A 26,893-nucleotide genomic window follows, 5' to 3' on the forward strand; every position below is an offset into this window, starting at 1 on the left:
AAAGCTCCCTGAGCTATGGGTTGACGAGCCCGGATCCCGCACCCGCGCGCCGTGAGAGGTACTATACCTGATAATTTTTGGCAGTCTACAGCACCCCGCATACGTACCTGCTCCCTGCTGACGAGAGGCAATTACCTCGAAACACGTGTCCAGGGATGGCATTTTAAACTTTTTACTCGTGGCATAGGTGTACCCGCCGCTGTCACTACATTCTCCAGAATCCTATGGGGCTATTTGCTAGTATGACGAGCGGTGTGCGACCCACTTTGCATTTTGTATTTAAAGCTCCCTGAGCTATGGGTTGACGAGCCCGGATCCCGCACCCGCGCGCCGTGAGAGGTACTATACCTGATAATTTTTGGCAGTCTACAGCACCCCGCATACGTACCTGCTCCCTGCTGACGAGAGGCAATTACCTCGAAACACGTGTCCAGGGATGGCATTTTAAACTTTTTACTCGTGGCATAGGTGTACCCGCCGCTGTCACTACATTCTCCAGAATCCTATGGGGCTATTTGCTAGTATGACGAGCGGTGTGCGACCCACTTTGCATTTTGTATTTAAAGCTCCCTGAGCTATGGGTTGACGAGCCCGGATCCCGCACCCGCGCGCCGTGAGAGGTACTATACCTGATAATTTTTGGCAGTCTACAGCACCCCGCATACGTACCTGCTCCCTGCTGACGAGAGGCAATTACCTCGAAACACGTGTCCAGGGATGGCATTTTAAACTTTTTACTCGTGGCATAGGTGTACCCGCCGCTGTCACTACATTCTCCAGAATCCTATGGGGCTATTTGCTAGTATGACGAGCGGTGTGCGACCCACTTTGCATTTTGTATTTAAAGCTCCCTGAGCTATGGGTTGACGAGCCCGGATCCCGCACCCGCGCGCCGTGAGAGGTACTATACCTGATAATTTTTGGCAGTCTACAGCACCCCGCATACGTACCTGCTCCCTGCTGACGAGAGGCAATTACCTCGAAACACGTGTCCAGGGATGGCATTTTAAACTTTTTACTCGTGGCATAGGTGTACCCGCCGCTGTCACTACATTCTCCAGAATCCTATGGGGCTATTTGCTAGTATGACGAGCGGTGTGCGACCCACTTTGCATTTTGTATTTAAAGCTCCCTGAGCTATGGGTTGACGAGCCCGGATCCCGCACCCGCGCGCCGTGAGAGGTACTATACCTGATAATTTTTGGCAGTCTACAGCACCCCGCATACGTACCTGCTCCCTGCTGACGAGAGGCAATTACCTCGAAACACGTGTCCAGGGATGGCATTTTAAACTTTTTACTCGTGGCATAGGTGTACCCGCCGCTGTCACTACATTCTCCAGAATCCTATGGGGCTATTTGCTAGTATGACGAGCGGTGTGCGACCCACTTTGCATTTTGTATTTAAAGCTCCCTGAGCTATGGGTTGACGAGCCCGGATCCCGCACCCGCGCGCCGTGAGAGGTACTATACCTGATAATTTTTGGCAGTCTACAGCACCCCGCATACGTACCTGCTCCCTGCTGACGAGAGGCAATTACCTCGAAACACGTGTCCAGGGATGGCATTTTAAACTTTTTACTCGTGGCATAGGTGTACCCGCCGCTGTCACTACATTCTCCAGAATCCTATGGGGCTATTTGCTAGTATGACGAGCGGTGTGCGACCCACTTTGCATTTTGTATTTAAAGCTCCCTGAGCTATGGGTTGACGAGCCCGGATCCCGCACCCGCGCGCCGTGAGAGGTACTATACCTGATAATTTTTGGCAGTCTACAGCACCCCGCATACGTACCTGCTCCCTGCTGACGAGAGGCAATTACCTCGAAACACGTGTCCAGGGATGGCATTTTAAACTTTTTACTCGTGGCATAGGTGTACCCGCCGCTGTCACTACATTCTCCAGAATCCTATGGGGCTATTTGCTAGTATGACGAGCGGTGTGCGACCCACTTTGCATTTTGTATTTAAAGCTCCCTGAGCTATGGGTTGACGAGCCCGGATCCCGCACCCGCGCGCCGTGAGAGGTACTATACCTGATAATTTTTGGCAGTCTACAGCACCCCGCATACGTACCTGCTCCCTGCTGACGAGAGGCAATTACCTCGAAACACGTGTCCAGGGATGGCATTTTAAACTTTTTACTCGTGGCATAGGTGTACCCGCCGCTGTCACTACATTCTCCAGAATCCTATGGGGCTATTTGCTAGTATGACGAGCGGTGTGCGACCCACTTTGCATTTTGTATTTAAAGCTCCCTGAGCTATGGGTTGACGAGCCCGGATCCCGCACCCGCGCGCCGTGAGAGGTACTATACCTGATAATTTTTGGCAGTCTACAGCACCCCGCATACGTACCTGCTCCCTGCTGACGAGAGGCAATTACCTCGAAACACGTGTCCAGGGATGGCATTTTAAACTTTTTACTCGTGGCATAGGTGTACCCGCCGCTGTCACTACATTCTCCAGAATCCTATGGGGCTATTTGCTAGTATGACGAGCGGTGTGCGACCCACTTTGCATTTTGTATTTAAAGCTCCCTGAGCTATGGGTTGACGAGCCCGGATCCCGCACCCGCGCGCCGTGAGAGGTACTATACCTGATAATTTTTGGCAGTCTACAGCACCCCGCATACGTACCTGCTCCCTGCTGACGAGAGGCAATTACCTCGAAACACGTGTCCAGGGATGGCATTTTAAACTTTTTACTCGTGGCATAGGTGTACCCGCCGCTGTCACTACATTCTCCAGAATCCTATGGGGCTATTTGCTAGTATGACGAGCGGTGTGCGACCCACTTTGCATTTTGTATTTAAAGCTCCCTGAGCTATGGGTTGACGAGCCCGGATCCCGCACCCGCGCGCCGTGAGAGGTACTATACCTGATAATTTTTGGCAGTCTACAGCACCCCGCATACGTACCTGCTCCCTGCTGACGAGAGGCAATTACCTCGAAACACGTGTCCAGGGATGGCATTTTAAACTTTTTACTCGTGGCATAGGTGTACCCGCCGCTGTCACTACATTCTCCAGAATCCTATGGGGCTATTTGCTAGTATGACGAGCGGTGTGCGACCCACTTTGCATTTTGTATTTAAAGCTCCCTGAGCTATGGGTTGACGAGCCCGGATCCCGCACCCGCGCGCCGTGAGAGGTACTATACCTGATAATTTTTGGCAGTCTACAGCACCCCGCATACGTACCTGCTCCCTGCTGACGAGAGGCAATTACCTCGAAACACGTGTCCAGGGATGGCATTTTAAACTTTTTACTCGTGGCATAGGTGTACCCGCCGCTGTCACTACATTCTCCAGAATCCTATGGGGCTATTTGCTAGTATGACGAGCGGTGTGCGACCCACTTTGCATTTTGTATTTAAAGCTCCCTGAGCTATGGGTTGACGAGCCCGGATCCCGCACCCGCGCGCCGTGAGAGGTACTATACCTGATAATTTTTGGCAGTCTACAGCACCCCGCATACGTACCTGCTCCCTGCTGACGAGAGGCAATTACCTCGAAACACGTGTCCAGGGATGGCATTTTAAACTTTTTACTCGTGGCATAGGTGTACCCGCCGCTGTCACTACATTCTCCAGAATCCTATGGGGCTATTTGCTAGTATGACGAGCGGTGTGCGACCCACTTTGCATTTTGTATTTAAAGCTCCCTGAGCTATGGGTTGACGAGCCCGGATCCCGCACCCGCGCGCCGTGAGAGGTACTATACCTGATAATTTTTGGCAGTCTACAGCACCCCGCATACGTACCTGCTCCCTGCTGACGAGAGGCAATTACCTCGAAACACGTGTCCAGGGATGGCATTTTAAACTTTTTACTCGTGGCATAGGTGTACCCGCCGCTGTCACTACATTCTCCAGAATCCTATGGGGCTATTTGCTAGTATGACGAGCGGTGTGCGACCCACTTTGCATTTTGTATTTAAAGCTCCCTGAGCTATGGGTTGACGAGCCCGGATCCCGCACCCGCGCGCCGTGAGAGGTACTATACCTGATAATTTTTGGCAGTCTACAGCACCCCGCATACGTACCTGCTCCCTGCTGACGAGAGGCAATTACCTCGAAACACGTGTCCAGGGATGGCATTTTAAACTTTTTACTCGTGGCATAGGTGTACCCGCCGCTGTCACTACATTCTCCAGAATCCTATGGGGCTATTTGCTAGTATGACGAGCGGTGTGCGACCCACTTTGCATTTTGTATTTAAAGCTCCCTGAGCTATGGGTTGACGAGCCCGGATCCCGCACCCGCGCGCCGTGAGAGGTACTATACCTGATAATTTTTGGCAGTCTACAGCACCCCGCATACGTACCTGCTCCCTGCTGACGAGAGGCAATTACCTCGAAACACGTGTCCAGGGATGGCATTTTAAACTTTTTACTCGTGGCATAGGTGTACCCGCCGCTGTCACTACATTCTCCAGAATCCTATGGGGCTATTTGCTAGTATGACGAGCGGTGTGCGACCCACTTTGCATTTTGTATTTAAAGCTCCCTGAGCTATGGGTTGACGAGCCCGGATCCCGCACCCGCGCGCCGTGAGAGGTACTATACCTGATAATTTTTGGCAGTCTACAGCACCCCGCATACGTACCTGCTCCCTGCTGACGAGAGGCAATTACCTCGAAACACGTGTCCAGGGATGGCATTTTAAACTTTTTACTCGTGGCATAGGTGTACCCGCCGCTGTCACTACATTCTCCAGAATCCTATGGGGCTATTTGCTAGTATGACGAGCGGTGTGCGACCCACTTTGCATTTTGTATTTAAAGCTCCCTGAGCTATGGGTTGACGAGCCCGGATCCCGCACCCGCGCGCCGTGAGAGGTACTATACCTGATAATTTTTGGCAGTCTACAGCACCCCGCATACGTACCTGCTCCCTGCTGACGAGAGGCAATTACCTCGAAACACGTGTCCAGGGATGGCATTTTAAACTTTTTACTCGTGGCATAGGTGTACCCGCCGCTGTCACTACATTCTCCAGAATCCTATGGGGCTATTTGCTAGTATGACGAGCGGTGTGCGACCCACTTTGCATTTTGTATTTAAAGCTCCCTGAGCTATGGGTTGACGAGCCCGGATCCCGCACCCGCGCGCCGTGAGAGGTACTATACCTGATAATTTTTGGCAGTCTACAGCACCCCGCATACGTACCTGCTCCCTGCTGACGAGAGGCAATTACCTCGAAACACGTGTCCAGGGATGGCATTTTAAACTTTTTACTCGTGGCATAGGTGTACCCGCCGCTGTCACTACATTCTCCAGAATCCTATGGGGCTATTTGCTAGTATGACGAGCGGTGTGCGACCCACTTTGCATTTTGTATTTAAAGCTCCCTGAGCTATGGGTTGACGAGCCCGGATCCCGCACCCGCGCGCCGTGAGAGGTACTATACCTGATAATTTTTGGCAGTCTACAGCACCCCGCATACGTACCTGCTCCCTGCTGACGAGAGGCAATTACCTCGAAACACGTGTCCAGGGATGGCATTTTAAACTTTTTACTCGTGGCATAGGTGTACCCGCCGCTGTCACTACATTCTCCAGAATCCTATGGGGCTATTTGCTAGTATGACGAGCGGTGTGCGACCCACTTTGCATTTTGTATTTAAAGCTCCCTGAGCTATGGGTTGACGAGCCCGGATCCCGCACCCGCGCGCCGTGAGAGGTACTATACCTGATAATTTTTGGCAGTCTACAGCACCCCGCATACGTACCTGCTCCCTGCTGACGAGAGGCAATTACCTCGAAACACGTGTCCAGGGATGGCATTTTAAACTTTTTACTCGTGGCATAGGTGTACCCGCCGCTGTCACTACATTCTCCAGAATCCTATGGGGCTATTTGCTAGTATGACGAGCGGTGTGCGACCCACTTTGCATTTTGTATTTAAAGCTCCCTGAGCTATGGGTTGACGAGCCCGGATCCCGCACCCGCGCGCCGTGAGAGGTACTATACCTGATAATTTTTGGCAGTCTACAGCACCCCGCATACGTACCTGCTCCCTGCTGACGAGAGGCAATTACCTCGAAACACGTGTCCAGGGATGGCATTTTAAACTTTTTACTCGTGGCATAGGTGTACCCGCCGCTGTCACTACATTCTCCAGAATCCTATGGGGCTATTTGCTAGTATGACGAGCGGTGTGCGACCCACTTTGCATTTTGTATTTAAAGCTCCCTGAGCTATGGGTTGACGAGCCCGGATCCCGCACCCGCGCGCCGTGAGAGGTACTATACCTGATAATTTTTGGCAGTCTACAGCACCCCGCATACGTACCTGCTCCCTGCTGACGAGAGGCAATTACCTCGAAACACGTGTCCAGGGATGGCATTTTAAACTTTTTACTCGTGGCATAGGTGTACCCGCCGCTGTCACTACATTCTCCAGAATCCTATGGGGCTATTTGCTAGTATGACGAGCGGTGTGCGACCCACTTTGCATTTTGTATTTAAAGCTCCCTGAGCTATGGGTTGACGAGCCCGGATCCCGCACCCGCGCGCCGTGAGAGGTACTATACCTGATAATTTTTGGCAGTCTACAGCACCCCGCATACGTACCTGCTCCCTGCTGACGAGAGGCAATTACCTCGAAACACGTGTCCAGGGATGGCATTTTAAACTTTTTACTCGTGGCATAGGTGTACCCGCCGCTGTCACTACATTCTCCAGAATCCTATGGGGCTATTTGCTAGTATGACGAGCGGTGTGCGACCCACTTTGCATTTTGTATTTAAAGCTCCCTGAGCTATGGGTTGACGAGCCCGGATCCCGCACCCGCGCGCCGTGAGAGGTACTATACCTGATAATTTTTGGCAGTCTACAGCACCCCGCATACGTACCTGCTCCCTGCTGACGAGAGGCAATTACCTCGAAACACGTGTCCAGGGATGGCATTTTAAACTTTTTACTCGTGGCATAGGTGTACCCGCCGCTGTCACTACATTCTCCAGAATCCTATGGGGCTATTTGCTAGTATGACGAGCGGTGTGCGACCCACTTTGCATTTTGTATTTAAAGCTCCCTGAGCTATGGGTTGACGAGCCCGGATCCCGCACCCGCGCGCCGTGAGAGGTACTATACCTGATAATTTTTGGCAGTCTACAGCACCCCGCATACGTACCTGCTCCCTGCTGACGAGAGGCAATTACCTCGAAACACGTGTCCAGGGATGGCATTTTAAACTTTTTACTCGTGGCATAGGTGTACCCGCCGCTGTCACTACATTCTCCAGAATCCTATGGGGCTATTTGCTAGTATGACGAGCGGTGTGCGACCCACTTTGCATTTTGCATTTAAAGCTCCCTGAGCTATGGGTTGACGAGCCCGGATCCCGCACCCGCGCGCCGTGAGAGGTACTATACCTGATAATTTTTGGCAGTCTACAGCACCCCGCATACGTACCTGCTCCCTGCTGACGAGAGGCAATTACCTCGAAACACGTGTCCAGGGATGGCATTTTAAACTTTTTACTCGTGGCATAGGTGTACCCGCCGCTGTCACTACATTCTCCAGAATCCTATGGGGCTATTTGCTAGTATGACGAGCGGTGTGCGACCCACTTTGCATTTTGTATTTAAAGCTCCCTGAGCTATGGGTTGACGAGCCCGGATCCCGCACCCGCGCGCCGTGAGAGGTACTATACCTGATAATTTTTGGCAGTCTACAGCACCCCGCATACGTACCTGCTCCCTGCTGACGAGAGGCAATTACCTCGAAACACGTGTCCAGGGATGGCATTTTAAACTTTTTACTCGTGGCATAGGTGTACCCGCCGCTGTCACTACATTCTCCAGAATCCTATGGGGCTATTTGCTAGTATGACGAGCGGTGTGCGACCCACTTTGCATTTTGCATTTAAAGCTCCCTGAGCTATGGGTTGACGAGCCCGGATCCCGCACCCGCGCGCCGTGAGAGGTACTATACCTGATAATTTTTGGCAGTCTACAGCACCCCGCATACGTACCTGCTCCCTGCTGACGAGAGGCAATTACCTCGAAACACGTGTCCAGGGATGGCATTTTAAACTTTTTACTCGTGGCATAGGTGTACCCGCCGCTGTCACTACATTCTCCAGAATCCTATGGGGCTATTTGCTAGTATGACGAGCGGTGTGCGACCCACTTTGCATTTTGTATTTAAAGCTCCCTGAGCTATGGGTTGACGAGCCCGGATCCCGCACCCGCGCGCCGTGAGAGGTACTATACCTGATAATTTTTGGCAGTCTACAGCACCCCGCATACGTACCTGCTCCCTGCTGACGAGAGGCAATTACCTCGAAACACGTGTCCAGGGATGGCATTTTAAACTTTTTACTCGTGGCATAGGTGTACCCGCCGCTGTCACTACATTCTCCAGAATCCTATGGGGCTATTTGCTAGTATGACGAGCGGTGTGCGACCCACTTTGCATTTTGTATTTAAAGCTCCCTGAGCTATGGGTTGACGAGCCCGGATCCCGCACCCGCGCGCCGTGAGAGGTACTATACCTGATAATTTTTGGCAGTCTACAGCACCCCGCATACGTACCTGCTCCCTGCTGACGAGAGGCAATTACCTCGAAACACGTGTCCAGGGATGGCATTTTAAACTTTTTACTCGTGGCATAGGTGTACCCGCCGCTGTCACTACATTCTCCAGAATCCTATGGGGCTATTTGCTAGTATGACGAGCGGTGTGCGACCCACTTTGCATTTTGTATTTAAAGCTCCCTGAGCTATGGGTTGACGAGCCCGGATCCCGCACCCGCGCGCCGTGAGAGGTACTATACCTGATAATTTTTGGCAGTCTACAGCACCCCGCATACGTACCTGCTCCCTGCTGACGAGAGGCAATTACCTCGAAACACGTGTCCAGGGATGGCATTTTAAACTTTTTACTCGTGGCATAGGTGTACCCGCCGCTGTCACTACATTCTCCAGAATCCTATGGGGCTATTTGCTAGTATGACGAGCGGTGTGCGACCCACTTTGCATTTTGTATTTAAAGCTCCCTGAGCTATGGGTTGACGAGCCCGGATCCCGCACCCGCGCGCCGTGAGAGGTACTATACCTGATAATTTTTGGCAGTCTACAGCACCCCGCATACGTACCTGCTCCCTGCTGACGAGAGGCAATTACCTCGAAACACGTGTCCAGGGATGGCATTTTAAACTTTTTACTCGTGGCATAGGTGTACCCGCCGCTGTCACTACATTCTCCAGAATCCTATGGGGCTATTTGCTAGTATGACGAGCGGTGTGCGACCCACTTTGCATTTTGTATTTAAAGCTCCCTGAGCTATGGGTTGACGAGCCCGGATCCCGCACCCGCGCGCCGTGAGAGGTACTATACCTGATAATTTTTGGCAGTCTACAGCACCCCGCATACGTACCTGCTCCCTGCTGACGAGAGGCAATTACCTCGAAACACGTGTCCAGGGATGGCATTTTAAACTTTTTACTCGTGGCATAGGTGTACCCGCCGCTGTCACTACATTCTCCAGAATCCTATGGGGCTATTTGCTAGTATGACGAGCGGTGTGCGACCCACTTTGCATTTTGTATTTAAAGCTCCCTGAGCTATGGGTTGACGAGCCCGGATCCCGCACCCGCGCGCCGTGAGAGGTACTATACCTGATAATTTTTGGCAGTCTACAGCACCCCGCATACGTACCTGCTCCCTGCTGACGAGAGGCAATTACCTCGAAACACGTGTCCAGGGATGGCATTTTAAACTTTTTACTCGTGGCATAGGTGTACCCGCCGCTGTCACTACATTCTCCAGAATCCTATGGGGCTATTTGCTAGTATGACGAGCGGTGTGCGACCCACTTTGCATTTTGTATTTAAAGCTCCCTGAGCTATGGGTTGACGAGCCCGGATCCCGCACCCGCGCGCCGTGAGAGGTACTATACCTGATAATTTTTGGCAGTCTACAGCACCCCGCATACGTACCTGCTCCCTGCTGACGAGAGGCAATTACCTCGAAACACGTGTCCAGGGATGGCATTTTAAACTTTTTACTCGTGGCATAGGTGTACCCGCCGCTGTCACTACATTCTCCAGAATCCTATGGGGCTATTTGCTAGTATGACGAGCGGTGTGCGACCCACTTTGCATTTTATATAAAAAATATATGCTGGTTTTATTTTAGAACCAACACTTGGAATTAAAATATACTTTCTCGATAGGAGATGTTTCATAAAAATACTTTTGTATATGCAATAGACTTTTCAGTAAACAGTTACAAGTAGTTGCAGTAGGCAACTATTTCTAAACACAATACATTGAGCTCAATGATAATTTCAAGATATTTGTAACAGATTACTTTTTAGATTACTTTTGTAATTCCAGGTCTGGATCCTAGATTCAGCCCTGGGTCAGTTCTCAGAATCAGTTGATGAAAGTCGGCTTTGGTACTGTAATGATTTTTAACTAATATTTAGCTATTTTAAAAGTTAACACTTAGAAAATATTTCAGAGCAAACAATCAATGATTCCCTATGGAAGAAAATTCAGGTTATAGGTACAGTAGGTTATCGTTACTTTTGTAATCCAGTACTGGGTGCCTAGACTCAGTACTGGGATACTTATCCAAAACAGGTAAGTAATTACGTTTTCAGAAGGTATACGATTTTTAAAGAATATTTAGAAATTGCAGAAATCAACACTTAGAAGAAATTTCACAGAAAAGCAGTCAATGGTTTCCTATGGAAGAAAAATGAGTTAAAGATAAGTATAGTTGTGGGTACTTTTCAGAGTCAGGGCTGGGCACCAAGATCCAGCACTGGGAGTTCACCTAAGAGCAGGTGAGTAAATTAGTTTTTGTCACTCGGCTGATTTTTGGTGAGTATTTGAAGTTTTGAAAAGTTCACACTTAGAAGAATTTTCAGGAAAAAGCCAGTCAATGTTACCCTATGAGGAAAATAGAGTTTGCGGTTTAAGGGTAAGTACTCGACTGGCAGAGTTGAGGTTCTGGGCACAGACTCAGGGGTCTCCCAGGGTCAGGTAAGTACAGTTGGTTTACCCTCAGCGACTCTAGGGCGGCCGGGTGCAGAGAGAGTTAGGCCCAATGTTATCCTAGGAGGGATAGGGGGGCCTTGTTTGGTGGCTGCTGTCTGCTGTCTGGCAAGCCACGCGGCTGTGGGAGCTGGGCTCCTGGTCACTTACTCAGGGCAAGTGGGGAAGTAAGAAAGTGTAGAGTGTTCGTTGCCAGGGCCACTCGGGCGGCTGGGTGCAGAGGGCTTTTGAGCCTTCGGGCGCTCAATGGATTTCAATGGGAAATCTCCGGTTTGGAAAAAGACTGCAGGCTCGGGGACGAGGACTCTTCAGATGCCACCACCACCTCGAGAGGTAAGTTGGGTAGTTGGAGGATAGGTAGGTACCCCGGGATTGGACACAGAGGGCCGTGGGGCGCCGGGTGCAGGGGTGCCTTTTGGTGTCGGAAAATCTTAGCCTCTGTTGATCGCGGTTGGGGTGGCACTCTGTTCTGAGGCTGCAGGCTTCTTCAGGATTGTCGAGTGGGGTCCTTGGGTGCCGGACTCGGGGTCACAGTCGCCGTGGGGTCGTCCTCGTGGGTTTAGTTTACTCCGGCACCGGCCAGGCTTGGCTGGTGCAGAGTGGGCTAGGATCGCGGTTCCGGGCTGCTGCCAGGGGTGAAAGGTAGGTTCTGAGAAGAGCCTCTACTCATGGGAGTCCCAGGGGATCAGAGTTCAAAGGTAGCCAGGTCCTCCGGGGTTTCTGAGGTTGCTGGCCACAAGAGATGCCGGGTTTGGCGCAGGAGCAGGTTAGAGGTCGACAGGCCGGTAGGGCTGGGGCCAAAGCAGTTGGTGTCTCCCTCTCCTTCGCAGCTGCAGGGCAGGTCTTCTTTTCTTCTCGCTCTTCTTGTAGTTTCGGAATCTGGAATCTGGGGAAGGAAGGTTCAGGGTGCCCCTAAATACTAGATTTAGGGGAGTTACAGGTAGGTGAAGGCCAGGGACCAATGGGTCCTTGTCCTGGGGTGGGTACTCCCCTATCCTGCCTCTCTCCTGTGGGAGGGGGGCAGTAGCCTAATCCTGATAGGGTAGGGCCTCCCATCTTCAAGATGGCGAGAGCCCGGAGATGTGCTTCACCTCACCTCCCCCACCTGAGGGGTGGGGTGGGCAGGCTGGCACATCCCCTGTCCTTGTATGGTGTTTCCGGCCAAGCTTCCCGCCAGAGTGGGGGGTTGCAGTGGCCTGGGGAAACTCCTGGAGGCGGCGTGCCTTTGAAGCTTCCCTTTGCTCATCCTGGGGGAGGAGATTTATCACCTCACCCAGGATGTGCATTGTTGCAGGCCCGGGAGAGCAGGGGCTCTCCCACCCAGGGGTCCAGCAACGTGTCTGCTGTGTGGCAGCCTGGGCAGCCTCAGAGCAGAAGTGGATTGTAGGTTAGTTGTAAGGGGGCATCTCTAAGATGCCCTCTGGGGTGCTTGGTACATTAAATCTCACACTGGCATCAGTGTGGGTTTAATGTGCTGAGAAGTTTGATACCAAACTTCCCAGTCTTCAGTGTTGCCATTATGGTGCTGTGGAGCTCGTGTTTGACGAGCTCTCAGCACCATGTACTCTTAAATGGCAGCACTGCACTTACAGTGCCCAGGAATGGACCTGGGTACTGTAGGGGCACAGGGCTCCTGCTCCTGTGCCCACACCATGGGCATAAGGCACCCAGCCAGAGGGGTGGCTGATATATGCCTTGGCAGTGTAGGTGATGGGCATGGCACACAGAGATGTGTGCCATGTCGACTCTTCATTTTGTCCTGCACCCAGACACTCAGCCTGCAAAGGCAGTGTGTGTGTGTAAGGGTACAGGGCCTCTAAGGGTGGCACAATGAGTGCTGCAGCCCTTAAAGGCCTTCCCTGGTCACAAGGCCCTGGGTACCTAGGGTACCATTTACCAGGGGCTGACATGTGGCCAGGGTTTGCCAATTTGGAGTTTGTGTGTTTTAAGGAAGGAACATAGGCCCTGGGCACCTGATTGGCAGGAGTCCAGGGTACACTCAGTCAAAGTACATTCAGCAATTTAGCAAAAAGTGGGGGCATACCATGTAAGAAAGATGGCACTTTCTCACACCAGGTCGGTGACTCCTCCTTTGGATCGTATTGCGCATGGGCTTCGGCTCCATCCTCAGATTGTTTTTCGCCAACAGGGAAAGATGGAGCGTAGTAATAACAGTGAAGAAACCCATGTGTGTTGTATCTAAATAAGATAGACTGGAACAGATACAGGTAGCCGGGGAGGCGGGTGGGCGTGTGTAGATCTGCAGCTCTACATGCCAAGAACAGATGCATACTGGTAAGTAGCATATTCCATTCGAGGCATATGAGCTGCAGATTACACACTTTTGCATAGACTATATAGCAGTTCCCAACCTTAGCGCGACCACCGGTATCTGTTGCAGTGGTTTGAAATAGTGTTTTTAGTACAGCCTGGCCCACACTAGCTTGTTGCTTGGTTTGCACATCTACACAGTAGTGTTTAGTGAAAGTGTGCGGTGTTGACCATGTAGCTGCTTTGCAGATATCATCTAATGGGATGTTCCCTAGAAAAGCCATAGAAGCCCCTATCTTTCGGGTAGAATGGGCTTTAGGGGGAACGGATAGCGTTCGTTTTGCTTTGTGGTAGCAAATCTTGATGCATTTTACAATCCACCTAGCTATCCCTGATTTTGAGATGGGGTTGCCATTGTGTGGTGGAGAGAAAGAGAAAAACAGTTGTTTGGTCTTTCTGAAAGGTTGTGTTCTTTGGATATAGTAAAGTAAGGCTTGTTTGACATCTAGCGTGTGTAGAGCCCTTTCTGCAACAGTTTGAGGTTGCGAGACAAATACCGGTAATTCAACAGATTGGTTTAGGGGAAAAGGGGAAATGACTTTAGGTAGGAATTTTGGGTTGGTACGGAGAACAACCTTGTTCTGGTGCATTTGAAGAAAAGGTTCTTGTATGGTAAGTGCTTGTATCTCACTGACCCTTCTAAGGGAAGTGATGGCTACAAGAAAAGCTGTTTTCCATGTGAGAAATTGCAGTTCGCATTTATGCAAAGGTTCGAAGAGCGGCCCCATTAGCCTTGTGAGAACGATATTTAAGTTCCACACAGGTGAGGGTGGTACTCTGGGGGGAATTATTCGTTTTAGGCCTTCCATGAAGGCTTTAATGGCAGGTACTCTGAAAAGTGATAGGTGCTGCCTGTTTTGTAAGTAAGCTGCAATTGCTGCGAGGTGTAGCCGAATGGAGGTATATGCTAGGTTACACCTTTGTAGATGGAGTAAGTAGCATATGATGTGTTGTATAGACACGTCTAGAGGATTGATTGTGTTATGGCAATAAACAACAAATCTTTTCCATTTGGTAGCGTAGCAGGCTCTAGTGGTAGGGCGTCTAGCTTCTCTGATGACATTATTACAGTCAGGGGGAAGGTTTAGGTATCCGAATTCTAGGATTTCAGGAGCCAGATCGCAAGGTTGAGCTGAGCTGGGTCCGGGTGCCTGATCTCTCCATGGTTCTGGGTTAGGAGGCATGGTGAGAGGTGTAGCTTTTGGTGTGGTACTACCGAGAGTTCCAACAGCGTGGTGTACCAAGGTTTTCTGGCCCATGTTGGAGCTACTAGGATCAGTGTGAGGGAATGCTGTTGTAGCTTTCGCACCACTAACGGAATTAGTGGGAGAGGTGGAAAAGCGTACGCAAATTTGTCTGACCAGTTCATCCATATCGCATTGCCTTTGGATAATGGGTGTGGATATCTGGCGGCGAAGCTTGGGCATTTTTTGTTTTCGTGGGTGGCGAAGAGGTCTATCTGCGGATGCCCCCACATGTGAAAGAACGGGTGAAGAACCTGCGGGTGAAGTTCCCACTCGTGGATCTGCTGCGTCTGTCTGCTGAGCAGATCTGCCATGGTGTTTTGGACTCCTGGGACATGTTGGGCTAGGAGAAAAATTGTGTGTGGAATTGCCCATCTCCATATGCTCTGTGCTAGTTGAGAGAGCTGTGGAGAGTGTGTGCCGCCTTGTTTTTGAATATAATACATGGCCGTCATGTTGTCTGTGCGAATGAGGACTGCCTTGCCTAAAATCTGTCTGTGAAAGGATTTTAGGGCTAGAGAGATTGCTAGTAACTCCAGATGGTGGATATGGAGTAACTTTTGTTGCGGCGTCCATGTGCCCTGCACTGTGAGGTGTAGTAGATGAGCTCCCCAGCCAGAGAGCAATGCGTCCGTTGTTAGTATTATTTGTGGAACGGTCGACCTTTGGAAAGGTTTGTGGTGTTCCACCACTGCAGAGAGCAATGGGTGCGACCGTTTACCAACACCAGATCTGTCATTTGCCCCTGGGCCTGGTTCCATTGGCGCGCTAAGCACTCTTGGAGTGGACGCATCTGGAGTCTTGCATGGGGCACTATGAAAATGCAAGAGGCCATCATCCCTATCAGTTGCATAAACACTCTTGCTGGGAGGGAGTTTTGAAGTAGGAATCTTTGATGCAAAGCCTGAATGCTTGCAATCCTGGCCGGATTGGGGTAGGTTATGGCTTTTGAGGTGTCTATGGTGGCACCGAGGTATTGATTTATGTGGGATGGTGTTAGCTGGGACTTTTGGTGGTTCACCTGTGAAGCCTAGTTGATGAAGTAGTTGGATTGTAGTGGCGGTGTGGTGTACACATTGGTTGTAGGACGTGGCTTTTATCAGCCAGTCGTCCAAATATGGGAAGACGTGAATGTGCGGTCTTCTGAGATGTGCCGCCACTACCGCTAGGCACTTGGTGAATACCCTTGGTGCTGTTGTGACTCCGAATGGGAGCACCTTGAACTGGTAGTGTTGCCCGTCCACTACAAATCTGAGGTACTTTCTGTGAGCATGGTGTACCGGAATGTGAAAGTATGCGTCTTTCAAGTCCAGTGTGGTGAGGAAGTCGTTCTGGGAGAGGAGCGGAAGCACCTGCTGAAGCGTTACCATGTGAAAATGGTCTGAATGTATGTATGTGTTTAGGGGCCGGAGATCTAGAATAGGTCGTAGAGTCTCGTCCCTTTTTGGTATTAGAAAATATAGGGAGTGGACCCCTAAATTTTGCTGATTGGCGGGAACTTGTTCTATTGCCTGTTTTTGCAGGAGGTGAGATTACCTCCTGTTTTAGTAATGTGGAATGTTCTTGTGACATTGGGCGTTGCCTGGGTGGAATGTTTGGGGGGGGTAGATGTTAATTCTAGGCAGTACCCTGACCGAATAATTTGGGTCACCCATTTGTCTGATGTGATGGTCTCCCAGACCTGAAGAAAATTTTATAGTCTGCCTCCGACCGGAGTGGGATGGTCTGGAGGGAGCGGGGGAAAGTCATTGTATAGAGGCGGTGTGGCAGAGCAGGCGGTATTTGTTTTGCCTCTGCCTTTATTGTTATTGCCCCTATAGCCGCCTCTTTGATAACCCCTTGTGAAGGTGGACTGAGTGGGGGATTTGTAGGAAGTGGACGCGCTATCTTAGGAGTAGCCTCTAGATGTACTCCGAAAGGAAGAGCGGCGAAAGGAGCGCCTAGGAGGGTGTGACTGCAGGGCTCCCATGGACTTCGCCGTATCAGTGTCCTTCATTTTTTCGAGGGCCTCATCTACCTTTGGGCCGAATAGGTGTTCTTGGTCAAAGGGATGATTTAGGATGGAGGCCTGTACCTCTGGTTTGAAACCGGATATTCTCAGCCAAGCATGGCGACGGAGGAGGACGCTAGTATTAATGGCCCTGGAGGCTGCGTCTGCTGCATCTAAGGCACAGCGTATGGAGGTGTTAGTTATTGTCTTACCCTCTTGAATTAATTCATTGGCCCTATTTTTGTATCCTTCAGGGAGGTGGTGCATTATGGTTTCTAATTCATCATAATGTGCCCTATCGTATCTGGCCAATAGCGCTTGGGTGTTGGCGATACGCCATATATTGGCTGCCTGTGGCGCAGTGCGCTTTCCTGACGCGTCCAGTAGCTTTGATTCTTTGTCAGGTGGTGGTGCTTCACCCGACGCCTGGGAATTTGACCTCTTTCGTGCAGTGGAAACCACTAGGGAACTAGTGGCGCTGGCCCTTTGATAAAGGCAGGATCTGTGGGGGCAGCTTTGTACTTTCTCTATGCGTGGGTTAATGACCCTGGCCCTGACTGGGTCCTTAAAAACCTCTGGCGCATGTTTTACCACCCCCTTGAGCATAGGTAGTATGGAGGTAGACCTATGTGCGGTATCAAATGTGTCGAGGAGGAAAAATGTGCCGCCCTCTGAAGTAGGTGGTGGAAACCTAATGAGTCTTCCGGTGGAGATGGCCTGGAAGAGTAAAGGTCATCTTGTGGGACGTCTGGAATATCTGGGCTATTGTAGTTGTCCCATGGGTCTGGGGATCCTGTAGGGGTGGGGTCTTGGGGCACATCCCCTGGATCGTGATATGGGTCCCCCTGATCATCATCGTCTGGAGACGGGGTTGGAGAGCGATGAGGTGGGGGTGGAGAAGGCGGAGGGGGCGGAGGTGGAGAGGGTGGAGGAGGTAGAGGAGGTGGGGAAGGTATTCTGAAAGGGGAGGTAGCAGAGTCCTTCCTTTTTGGAGGTGGAGGCGGAGCCGGTTTGTCCAAATGTCTCTTTTTGGAAGAGAGTGCCAAATGTCCAGTTTTTGGATCCTTGGTAAGAGTTTTTTGTAAGGGATCCGGTTTAAAGAGTTCCTGTGACAATGTTTGTTCCGTCGGCGCACAAGTCTTCGGGGCCGATGACTTTTTAGGCTTGTCCGTGCCGTGCTTAGCACTGGCCTTGGGAACCTCCGATTTCCTGGTCGGTGCTGAGGTGGGATTCGGCGTGGTAGTGTCGGTGCCGAGGGCCTTATGGGGTTTGGTCGGTACCGAAGATGGCGTCGGTACGGAAGCGCTGGGTTTCGACACCGAGGACTTCGGTGCGGAGCTTGGTGTCGAGGTAGAGGCCGGTTTCTTTTTCGGTGCCGAAGTGTGTTTGTCGGCACCGCTGGAAGGCTGGCTCGAGCCCGAGCCGCCGGAAGGCTTATTTGGCTTCTTCACCGGGCCCGAAGGTGGGGTGTGTGAAGCAGTGTCTCTTGTCTTGCCTAGGCCCGGAGGCGAAGGCGTGACCGAAGCCTTTTTGGGTGTCGGCGCGGGTGTGGGGGGGTATATTACTCGCAACCCTCTGCGCCCGGGTGATGTCCTCTACATCTGAGTCGTCGGCTTCGGAAGCACTGACTAGGTCCGCTTCGGTGCGCTGCTGTCCCGGATCTTCGACGTCGTCCCCGAAGATGTCGACTGGAACGGAGGTCGAGGAGTGCGCCATGTTTCGTCTGGCTCTTCGGTCCCGAATAGTCTTTTTCGATCTGAAAGACTTACAGGCCGGACAGTCTCGAGCCTCGTGTTCAGGGGAGAGGCAGAGGTTGCACACCTCATGAAGATCGGTGTGGGGGAATTTGGACCCACATCGAGGGCACTTCTTGAATGGAGTTCTTTCCATCAGCCGGGACCGGAGCTTGGGTAGGCCCGAAGGCCGCCGTCGACGACTGGAACCGAAGATTTGTCGATGAGAAGGTGATTGAGGAGATCGCGATCTAAACAAAACCGCGATGTGAGTGAGGATTCCGCTTCGAACGTCGAACTGGAAATGTTCAGAACTGGAGCGCGAAGATTACATCCGAGCCCAATTTTTTTTTTTTTTTTTGAAAACCTTTATTAACCGCAGTTGCATCAATTTACATTGTACTTCCATTTGCCAAAGCGTCAATTCAGCAATACAAAAATACACATGTTCAGATGGTGAGACACAGCCACTTAGCCGACAACCCGGAGGTCCGGCGGCGGTAAACAGTTGAACATATGCATAGGAATCAGGTATGTACATTGTGTGTAAGTGGGTCTATGGTGCTTTTCTGTTTTTTGTCGTGTCGCATCTGAAGCGCATTGCCTGCAAGAGAGGAGGGCGCTGTGTTCCAGCCCTCATTGCGGCGCCGTCGATTAGCCCCTAGGCCCGCAGGGGGAATCGCGCAAGGCACCAGGTTCCCCACCAAATGCCCAGGTCTCCGGGCAACGGAGCCCTGGTGTCCTACTCTTGGCGTATGCTGGAGCGCGACGAGGAGGTTGCAGTATAGCTCACAAAGACACATGTCAGCGTGTGTATCCGACGAGCCCAGTGTGCCGTTTCGCAGCTCAGCTCTATGCGCGCGGCGCATGGCGCTCTACCGTCCCTTAAGCGGTGTGCTCCCCAGGCCGCCGAGCGCTTGTGCAAGCCTGGTATGGAACTCTGCGCGTTTCGAGTGGATCATTCCGCGTTTGCCAGGCATAGCCGCCGTCTGCGCGTAGCGCGCGCCATTGCTGCCTCATCAGTGCTACACAGAGATTACATCCGAGCCCGATGGCGGAAAAAAACAATCTGAGGATGGAGCCGAAACCCATGTGCGATACGATCCAAAGGAAGAGTCACCGACCTCATGACTTCCAAAGACTTTCCAAGAGGACAAACTGCAAACATCCAGGCCCAACACCAGATGGCGATCGATGCAAAATTGTGTATTCTGCAGCTCATATACCTCGAACAAAAGGTTTCAAAAACTGTACATCAAATCATTTGAAAAATACACATATCTCGCTTTGATGGAAAGATGGGCCTTACCGAAATGTACATGTTTGCTCCATTGGCTCCAAAACAGTTTTTGTTCCCGCCACTAGAACCTTCATGTCCCCGATAGATTGGCAGAACCGATGCTAAGGATTTAACTTGCTTGTCCACTAAAGAAAAAAAAACAAAAGAAGAAATTAATGTCCAATGGTCAAGGGGTACGGTAAAATCTGCTACATTATTACAAACATGATTTTAAGAGATTCTGTTTTCAACCCTCTACATCAGTAAACTGCATTTTCCTTGTTGGAGCCCTGGTCATTAGTAGAGTCTCTGCAAAATGTAAATATGTTTTATACTGATTAAAGATGAACTATTGAGAGATAGCTATATTTACTGCATGTGTATGCTCTTGATCCATACATTACCATCTCATTAGCCTTCATTACTGGGGGATCCATGTTGAAGAAGTAGGCAAACCTGCATACCCTAAAATAGATTTAGTTTCTCTCCTTTCCCAGAATATAAACAGATCAGTCGTCTAACTTAAAACTTATAATGTACCTTTGTGGGCAAGGGCCAGAAACGTGCCGCACTTATTATTAGTCTGCTAGATCTTTGTGGGGTTTTTTTTATACTGAAACAAGTGAGCAACAAATACCACTTTTTCGGTGAGATCACTCTTTGTCAGGTGGTTGTGCTGTAGCTGCCCAGTCTTTCTTGGTCACAATCAAATAGTAATGAATGCTCTTTCTTAATCTTGAGCAGTGGCTTTGGGTTTTCATAACAAGCATCAGCCCTTCTAAGTTGTAGCCTGTGGTTTATTTGTGTCGCCACCATCCCCGTACCAGCCTTACACATAACTGGACAGAGATTATATTTAAGAATGACTGGTGTCTGCCTACCTATGGCCTTCTTGGTTCCGTACAGAACTCAAACCACAGCCTAAAAGTTAGTGCCTGAACTTCTGCTCACGCGATATCAACACCAACTCCTCATACATAGTTGTGAAGACTCAGATGTAGCTTCATGGTTCTCACTGGACGAAGCTGTTTCCACTATTATTACCCCTACGATTTCGGAGAGCATACACATGGACTCAAGGCTGTTGCACGGTGATGGGGAAGGACCTTTTACCTTCAGAAACCAGCAACATATCTGTAGCTTACACTAATCATGTACTCACTCTCAGATCTAGCACACTGGGGCGGCTGGGTTGTGATTTGTTTCCAGACCACCCTCCCACACCAACCCACTGTAGAATGGCTGAGGGTGGGTTGGAGGGGATTGCTTGAGTTGGATGAACCATGTATGGGCCAAGTGCAAGAGGTCACCCTAGAGGGTCTTGCTCTTGCATGCCTGTTCACTCAGCGGGACATATCACAAGATTGCAATAAGTCTTGCAAAAATAGTTATCTGTCACGTGGATCCTGCAGTGTGTGTCAGGCTATTATAGAAGGGGCTCTAACTGTATTGTGGTCTGATATTACATATTCTCTAAACAAACTATTTCATTTGAGAGCGCTTGTCTGTGCTCTGCAGAGCACACTACAGTATACAAAAGTGATGGATGGAATTATTGAATAAATCTCAGCCATGGGAAATTACTCGGACCCACATCCCAGTCCATCGTTATTTTGCACGCCATGCCACCTCTGTCTGGACCCAGTCATATGCAAACCAGTCTGACCCTTTTCCGACGGGTACAGTCCATCCTGAACTGCCCAGCCAGGTCCTCTCTAACTGGTTAGGGCTCCTTAGCCAGGTATAGCTTGGTTCTAGTGACACAGTCTGCAAGGGACCCACATCAGGGCATACCCATACCCATCCCACTTTGGGCAACTCGATACAGTATACAAAAAAGTGATGATGGAATGCTTTAGTTAATCTCAGCTACTGGTAATTTATTACTCAGGGCTACACCCCAGTCCATCCTTATTTTACACACCATGCCACCTCTGTTAGAACCCAGACATATCAAAATCAGTCTTGACCCTGCTTCAACAGGCACAGTCCAGCTCAAACTGCCAAGCCAGGTCCTTCCTGAACTGGAACATAAGCAGCCTAGGACCGATTTTCACCGTAATTAGGGCTCATCAGCCAGGTATAGCCTGGTTTTAGTGACAGTGTGCATGTGACCCACGCCTGGGAACAGCCATCCCACTTACGGCGACACAATACAGTACACAAATAGGATGATTATCATTTTATCATCATTTTCATGCCTATCCTCACTGGTGTAGTACGAAGGTTGCTGCACTGGACCCAGAGACGTGAATGGAGGCTGGACTTAAGCTTGTTTGATTGCAGGACCTTTTCAGGATTTTGAGTAGAGCAAAACCAAGTTGGAGGCAAAGCAGGCTGGGTGGAGGCACCTGCTGAAGAGGTGGCGGGTAACATGTGCATGCGAGATTGTGGGAGAAAGAGGACTGGAGAGATGGAGACAGAGAAAGAGATGCCTTTAGGTTGAATGATTGTATCCCATTATACTTCCAAGGTCATTAAAGCAAGAACCATTGAGATGGGTGATAGGAACACCTATTATTGACACAGTTCCAGGGTAATGCCATAAATCACCATACAAACCGCTGCTGGAACCAGGAGGACCCAGAAGCTGGAGGATGACTCTCGGCTTTAGTGCATTCATGGATCTAATCCATCACTGTTGATATCTATGTACACGTTAGGCATACGTCCACCTCACAAAGATTCAAGTTTTTTCTATCCCTTCAATGGTGATCTGTACGGTTACGTGGCTTTATCCTCTATTGTACCACACGTCGACTGATTTTGTGGTATGCTGCCGTGTATTAATTTTCACATATGTCTGAGAGTAGCCTCAGTTGGAGTCAGTAGATACTGGACACCTTGCTTCATGCCTGCAAGCATTGAGTGCTTTCCCTTTTCCAGTGGAGGGGAATGGCAGTTACTGATCTACTGTGTTCCTGTAACAATAAAATGCTTTAGAACAGGTCTGGCTCTGCGTGAATGGTTATTCAACAACCCAATGGGGAGCTCCCCTAAAGAGTCTAATCAACATTACATTCTCAAATTTTCCTCTCTCCACCACCCCACCACGCCCCCACATGATGTGGCTTTACCGCCAGAGCTGCTGACTTTAGAACAGCGGAATCCGGTTCGAGTCTAGGTGTCATTTTAAGATCCTGTGATTCTGGGCAAATAACGTAATCTCCCTGGGCCTATAAACAATAAATGCAAACTTTTCTAATGCAACTGGTGTAAATGTAAAGCACTTTATAGAAAACTGCAGAAAAAGGCAGAGGTAAAAACAAAGCCTTAACATAAGGGTAGGCAAATAGATACCCGTTTACTGGCTGATTTGCACGAATTGAAACCAGAAAACCTGGATCAATTGCAACTTTCCCGCTTAACTTGCGTTAATTTACGTAAATATTTTAACTCACCAAAACTCTTTTTCTTTATCGCGTATGAAAGCACTTTCAAATGTATCTTCGGAATACCAGTTGTACAAAAACTTATTGCGTTTCACTTATTGCTCTATAATGTTGCTGTATAATAATCTTTTCCACGTACAGGGTTTATATGACAACTGTCCCGCCTCTTAGTTCACTAATGGTTCATGTTAAAAAACTATAACTTTCAATAAGTACTTCTCAGTGCAGTGCTATGAGGAATTAATGTCAATGCTTCAAAACCCTAAAGAACTGTTGAATTTTGAAAAGACTATCATATTTTACATGTTGCTTGTTGTATGATTTACATACCAAACATTTTCAGGGATCGGCTCGCACACAGGCTCCAGGAACAGAGCCAAATCCTTGACTCGGGTCTCCCCATTAATTTGTGGGCTCACCCATCTCTACTGTTTAGTAGTGTTTGCAGTGTAAGTAGTGAGAAGGATTCCACCGCCGAATGCCTTCCGCACCATACAGCACCCTTGTAATATTCAATGAGAGCCAAGCAAGGAAGCAGGGGTGGGGCAGAGCTGCTGCACACATCCTTCTGAACATGGGAAAGCCATCAGGTGCACCCCCAAACACGCAGTACTGAGAGAGCAAGCAGGCAGAACGGTGTGTGCCATCACTCACCTCCCCATCCCTTGAGCCGCAGCCACGGATTAATACAGTCTCAGGTGAGAACATTCAATGTCCTACTTTTATTTCTGTAGTACATCCAAAACTGCGACTAACCGTAGACCCACATGTAGGGAAACCATTTAGTGCAAGCAGGAGGTCTCCAGTGATGCATGGTGTCCCCAGGACAGGTTTTTTTTTCTCCATACATAAAACGCAGAGTATAGGAAAATATTTTTACATTTACAGGGGTTGGTTTTATTTCAGGTAAGGGGGGGGTTCTATAGCTGCAAAGGGGAGTGCTCCTTGATGATGACTAAGCATGTCCTGGGGCCTGTTGAGTGCAATGACCTGTTGTGCACTGCACAAGAACATTTTTCGACGAGCTAATGCAGGAAAGCTGCTAGGGTTTTCGGAGGCACCCCTGCCACACAGAACACAGAACTCACAAAAGAAGGAGAGATCTGCTGAATTAAGCGCCTCCCGTCCCTGTTAAAACTCAAATTTAAACAATTCTTTGTACTTGCCTACTTTAGATCGATTTTATTTGTTGTTATTTTAGCTCCATCAGCCCTAAAAACAAAATGAACAGTTATTTTCAGTAACAATTGTTACCTTGACATGTCTCTGATGCACACTCAGTTATTTGAATGTGGCATGGACGTAGTATTAAGCAATGGTAGTTAAACAAACTGAGATTGATGCGAGGGCATGCGGTGCTAATGTGGCCAGTGCCTTTACAAAATTGTCGGTGCTAGGACAGGATTTTTTTCTGGGGGAGGAGGGGAGGTGGTAATCAGCAGCTTTCTGCAGTGCAAAGGTGTGCAGCACCAAGTCACAAGACTCGTGAAAGGCCAGGGCTCGAGTAGGGGTACCACGCGGGTGGACGGCGTCCCCCCACTTATTTTACCGAAAGTTCGATAACTGGAGCAAATGGAGCCACACATTCACTCTTTGGCCTCTCTGGGGCGAGATCGGAGCTCATTCAGAACGCTGCTCACGCGCTGGCTTCTCTGATGCAATCGCATCTAAGGGGTGAGCGAGGGGAGGCAATGAGTCTGATGGTGATGGTGCAAGCCTCCTTTCGTGACGTCATTTCCTGTTGTGACGTCAGAGTCCCCCCCCCACTTCTTTTTTAGGTCTCGGCAGGCGTTGGAGCGCACATGCGCTCCTCGCCTTGAGACTTATAGTAAACAAGTTAAGGGAACTCAAGCACGCCCCTCCTTTCCATTGGGTAGCGTCAGCGTTTATGTTAAACGCTGGCTTCCCATTGGAAAGGAGGGTTTTTAGTTGCCTCCCTTTGGCTTTTTCCTGGTCGGGCTTGTCTGATTCACGGCTGTTGTGAAGACTTTTCTTATCTGCTTGTTTATTTAACAAGAAGTAAGAAAAGTATTCACAACAGCTGTGAAGCAGGCACGGAGGCACGGAGCTCAGAGGCGCAGGGGGAGGACAAGGCAATGGCGAGCGCTCGATATTAAAGGGGGTGAATTGTGATAAATGTAGTCGCCTCTAGATGTCCACAACTGCTGCTAACAGCGTTTTCAAACCCCACGACTCGAGTCTCACTGACTATATCTCATCCCAAATGTTCTTACTTTAGCTCGCTCAAGGGTAGCGGATGTGACGCTATGCAGACGCATTAATTGGCGAGCGCTTGTTATTAAAGGGGGCGAATTGTATTAAATGTAGTCGCCTCTGGATGCAAGCCAACAAAATAATTGAAAAGATAATTATTTGAGCCACGTCACTGACCCTGCTTCAGCACTCACTGAGCCCGACACCACTGTACTCAGATCACAGTTGCCAAACTTTTTCTATGTCCACAATTGCTGCTAACAGCGTTTTCAAGCCCTACGACTCGAGTCGAGTCTCACTCCGACTATATCCCATCACAAATGTTCTTACGCTCGAGGGTAGCAGATGTGACGCTATGCAGACGCATTATTTCAAACGTGATGTTTTGCCACATAATTTGGATATTTGACTAAGGTTAATTCCTATAAAGGAAGCTTGAGGTCCCACCGTTGCTAAGGGACAGTCCTCTAACGAGACCTAGTCGACTCGTCCCGCCTTAGTTCCAATGGGGTGGAAGTTGTCGGCTGCTGTGCCACTGTTCCTGTCAACCCTGACTCAGGCTGCAGGTCTCTGCTAATGCGCGTCCGCCACCATTTGTGTGCTTCTCTGTGCTGTATGTGCAAACGTGGAGGAGTGGTAGCGGCACCAACTAGCCAAAGTGTTGCCAGTTTCGCATGATGGGCTGAGTCAGCAGGAAGGAGACTTTGGGTTCAGGCAAGTGTTGTTTTTGGTAAATTGGGAAATGTGTAAGAGGAAAGAGAATGTAGGTTACATTTGGCGATTCTAAGCTGCCTACATAGTGATTTGGAGTTCCATGGGGTGTACTTCACACTCATGCTGATACATTTTTGATCAGCAACAATGTCCATTGGAGAGGTTTAGGTGTGGTAGACATCGATCGGTTGCAGCATTCTAGTGAAACATTTTATGAAGCATGCCATAGCAAACAGCTGTGAAAGCAGCCGATTGTACTTCGATTAAAAAAAAAAAAATGTCTTGATGTATGGTGCTTTACAGTACCTAGAAAAGGTACTGATACAGAGGGGAAACCAATGCAAGGAGACGATCTTCCAAAGCAAGCCCTGCTGAACCCTGAGCCAAGGCCCATCTCTACTACTCACTCACTCCCCTACTCCACCACACTCTCCCCTACTCCACCACACTCTCCCCTACTCCACCACACTCTCCCCTACTCCACCACACTCTCCCCTACTCCACCACACTCTCCCCTACTCCACCACACTCTCCCCTACTCCACCACACTCTCCCCTACTCCCCCACACTCTCTCCTACTCACTCACTCTCTCCTACTCACTCACTCTCTCCTACTCACTCACTCTCTCCTACTCACTCACTCTCTGCTACTCACTCACTCTCTCCTACTCACTCACTCTCTCCTACTCACTCACTCTCTCCTACTCACTCACTCTCTACTCTACTCACTCACTCTCTACTCTACTCACTACTACTCTACTCTACTCACTACTACTCTACTCACTACTACTCTACTCACTACTACTCTACTCTACTCACTCTCCTCTACTCACTACTACTCTACTCACTCTCCTCTACTCACTACTACTCTACTCACTCTCCTCTACTCACTACTACTCTACTCACTCTCCTCTACTCACTACTACTCTACTCACTCTCCTCTACTCACTACTACTCTACTCTACTCACTCTCCTCTACTCACTACTAC

General features: G+C 49.7%; 1 protein-coding gene across 2 annotated transcripts in view; it reads right to left on the reverse strand.

The window, feature by feature from the left end:
* MTG2 (mitochondrial ribosome associated GTPase 2) overlaps window positions 1–26,893 on the reverse strand; it is a 109,814-nt gene that overhangs the window by 57,117 nt on the left and 25,804 nt on the right. For both annotated transcript variants that reach the window (XM_085619772.1, XM_085619773.1), the window contains exon 4: window positions 19,615–19,730. In XM_085619772.1, coding sequence (XP_085475898.1) covers window positions 19,615–19,730 — 116 coding nt within the window. The remainder of the gene's footprint in view (window positions 1–19,614; window positions 19,731–26,893) is intronic.

This window comes from Triturus cristatus, chromosome 7 (genome assembly GCF_964204655.1).
Source record: "Triturus cristatus chromosome 7, aTriCri1.1, whole genome shotgun sequence".
Lineage (NCBI taxonomy): Eukaryota > Metazoa > Chordata > Amphibia > Caudata > Salamandridae > Triturus > Triturus cristatus.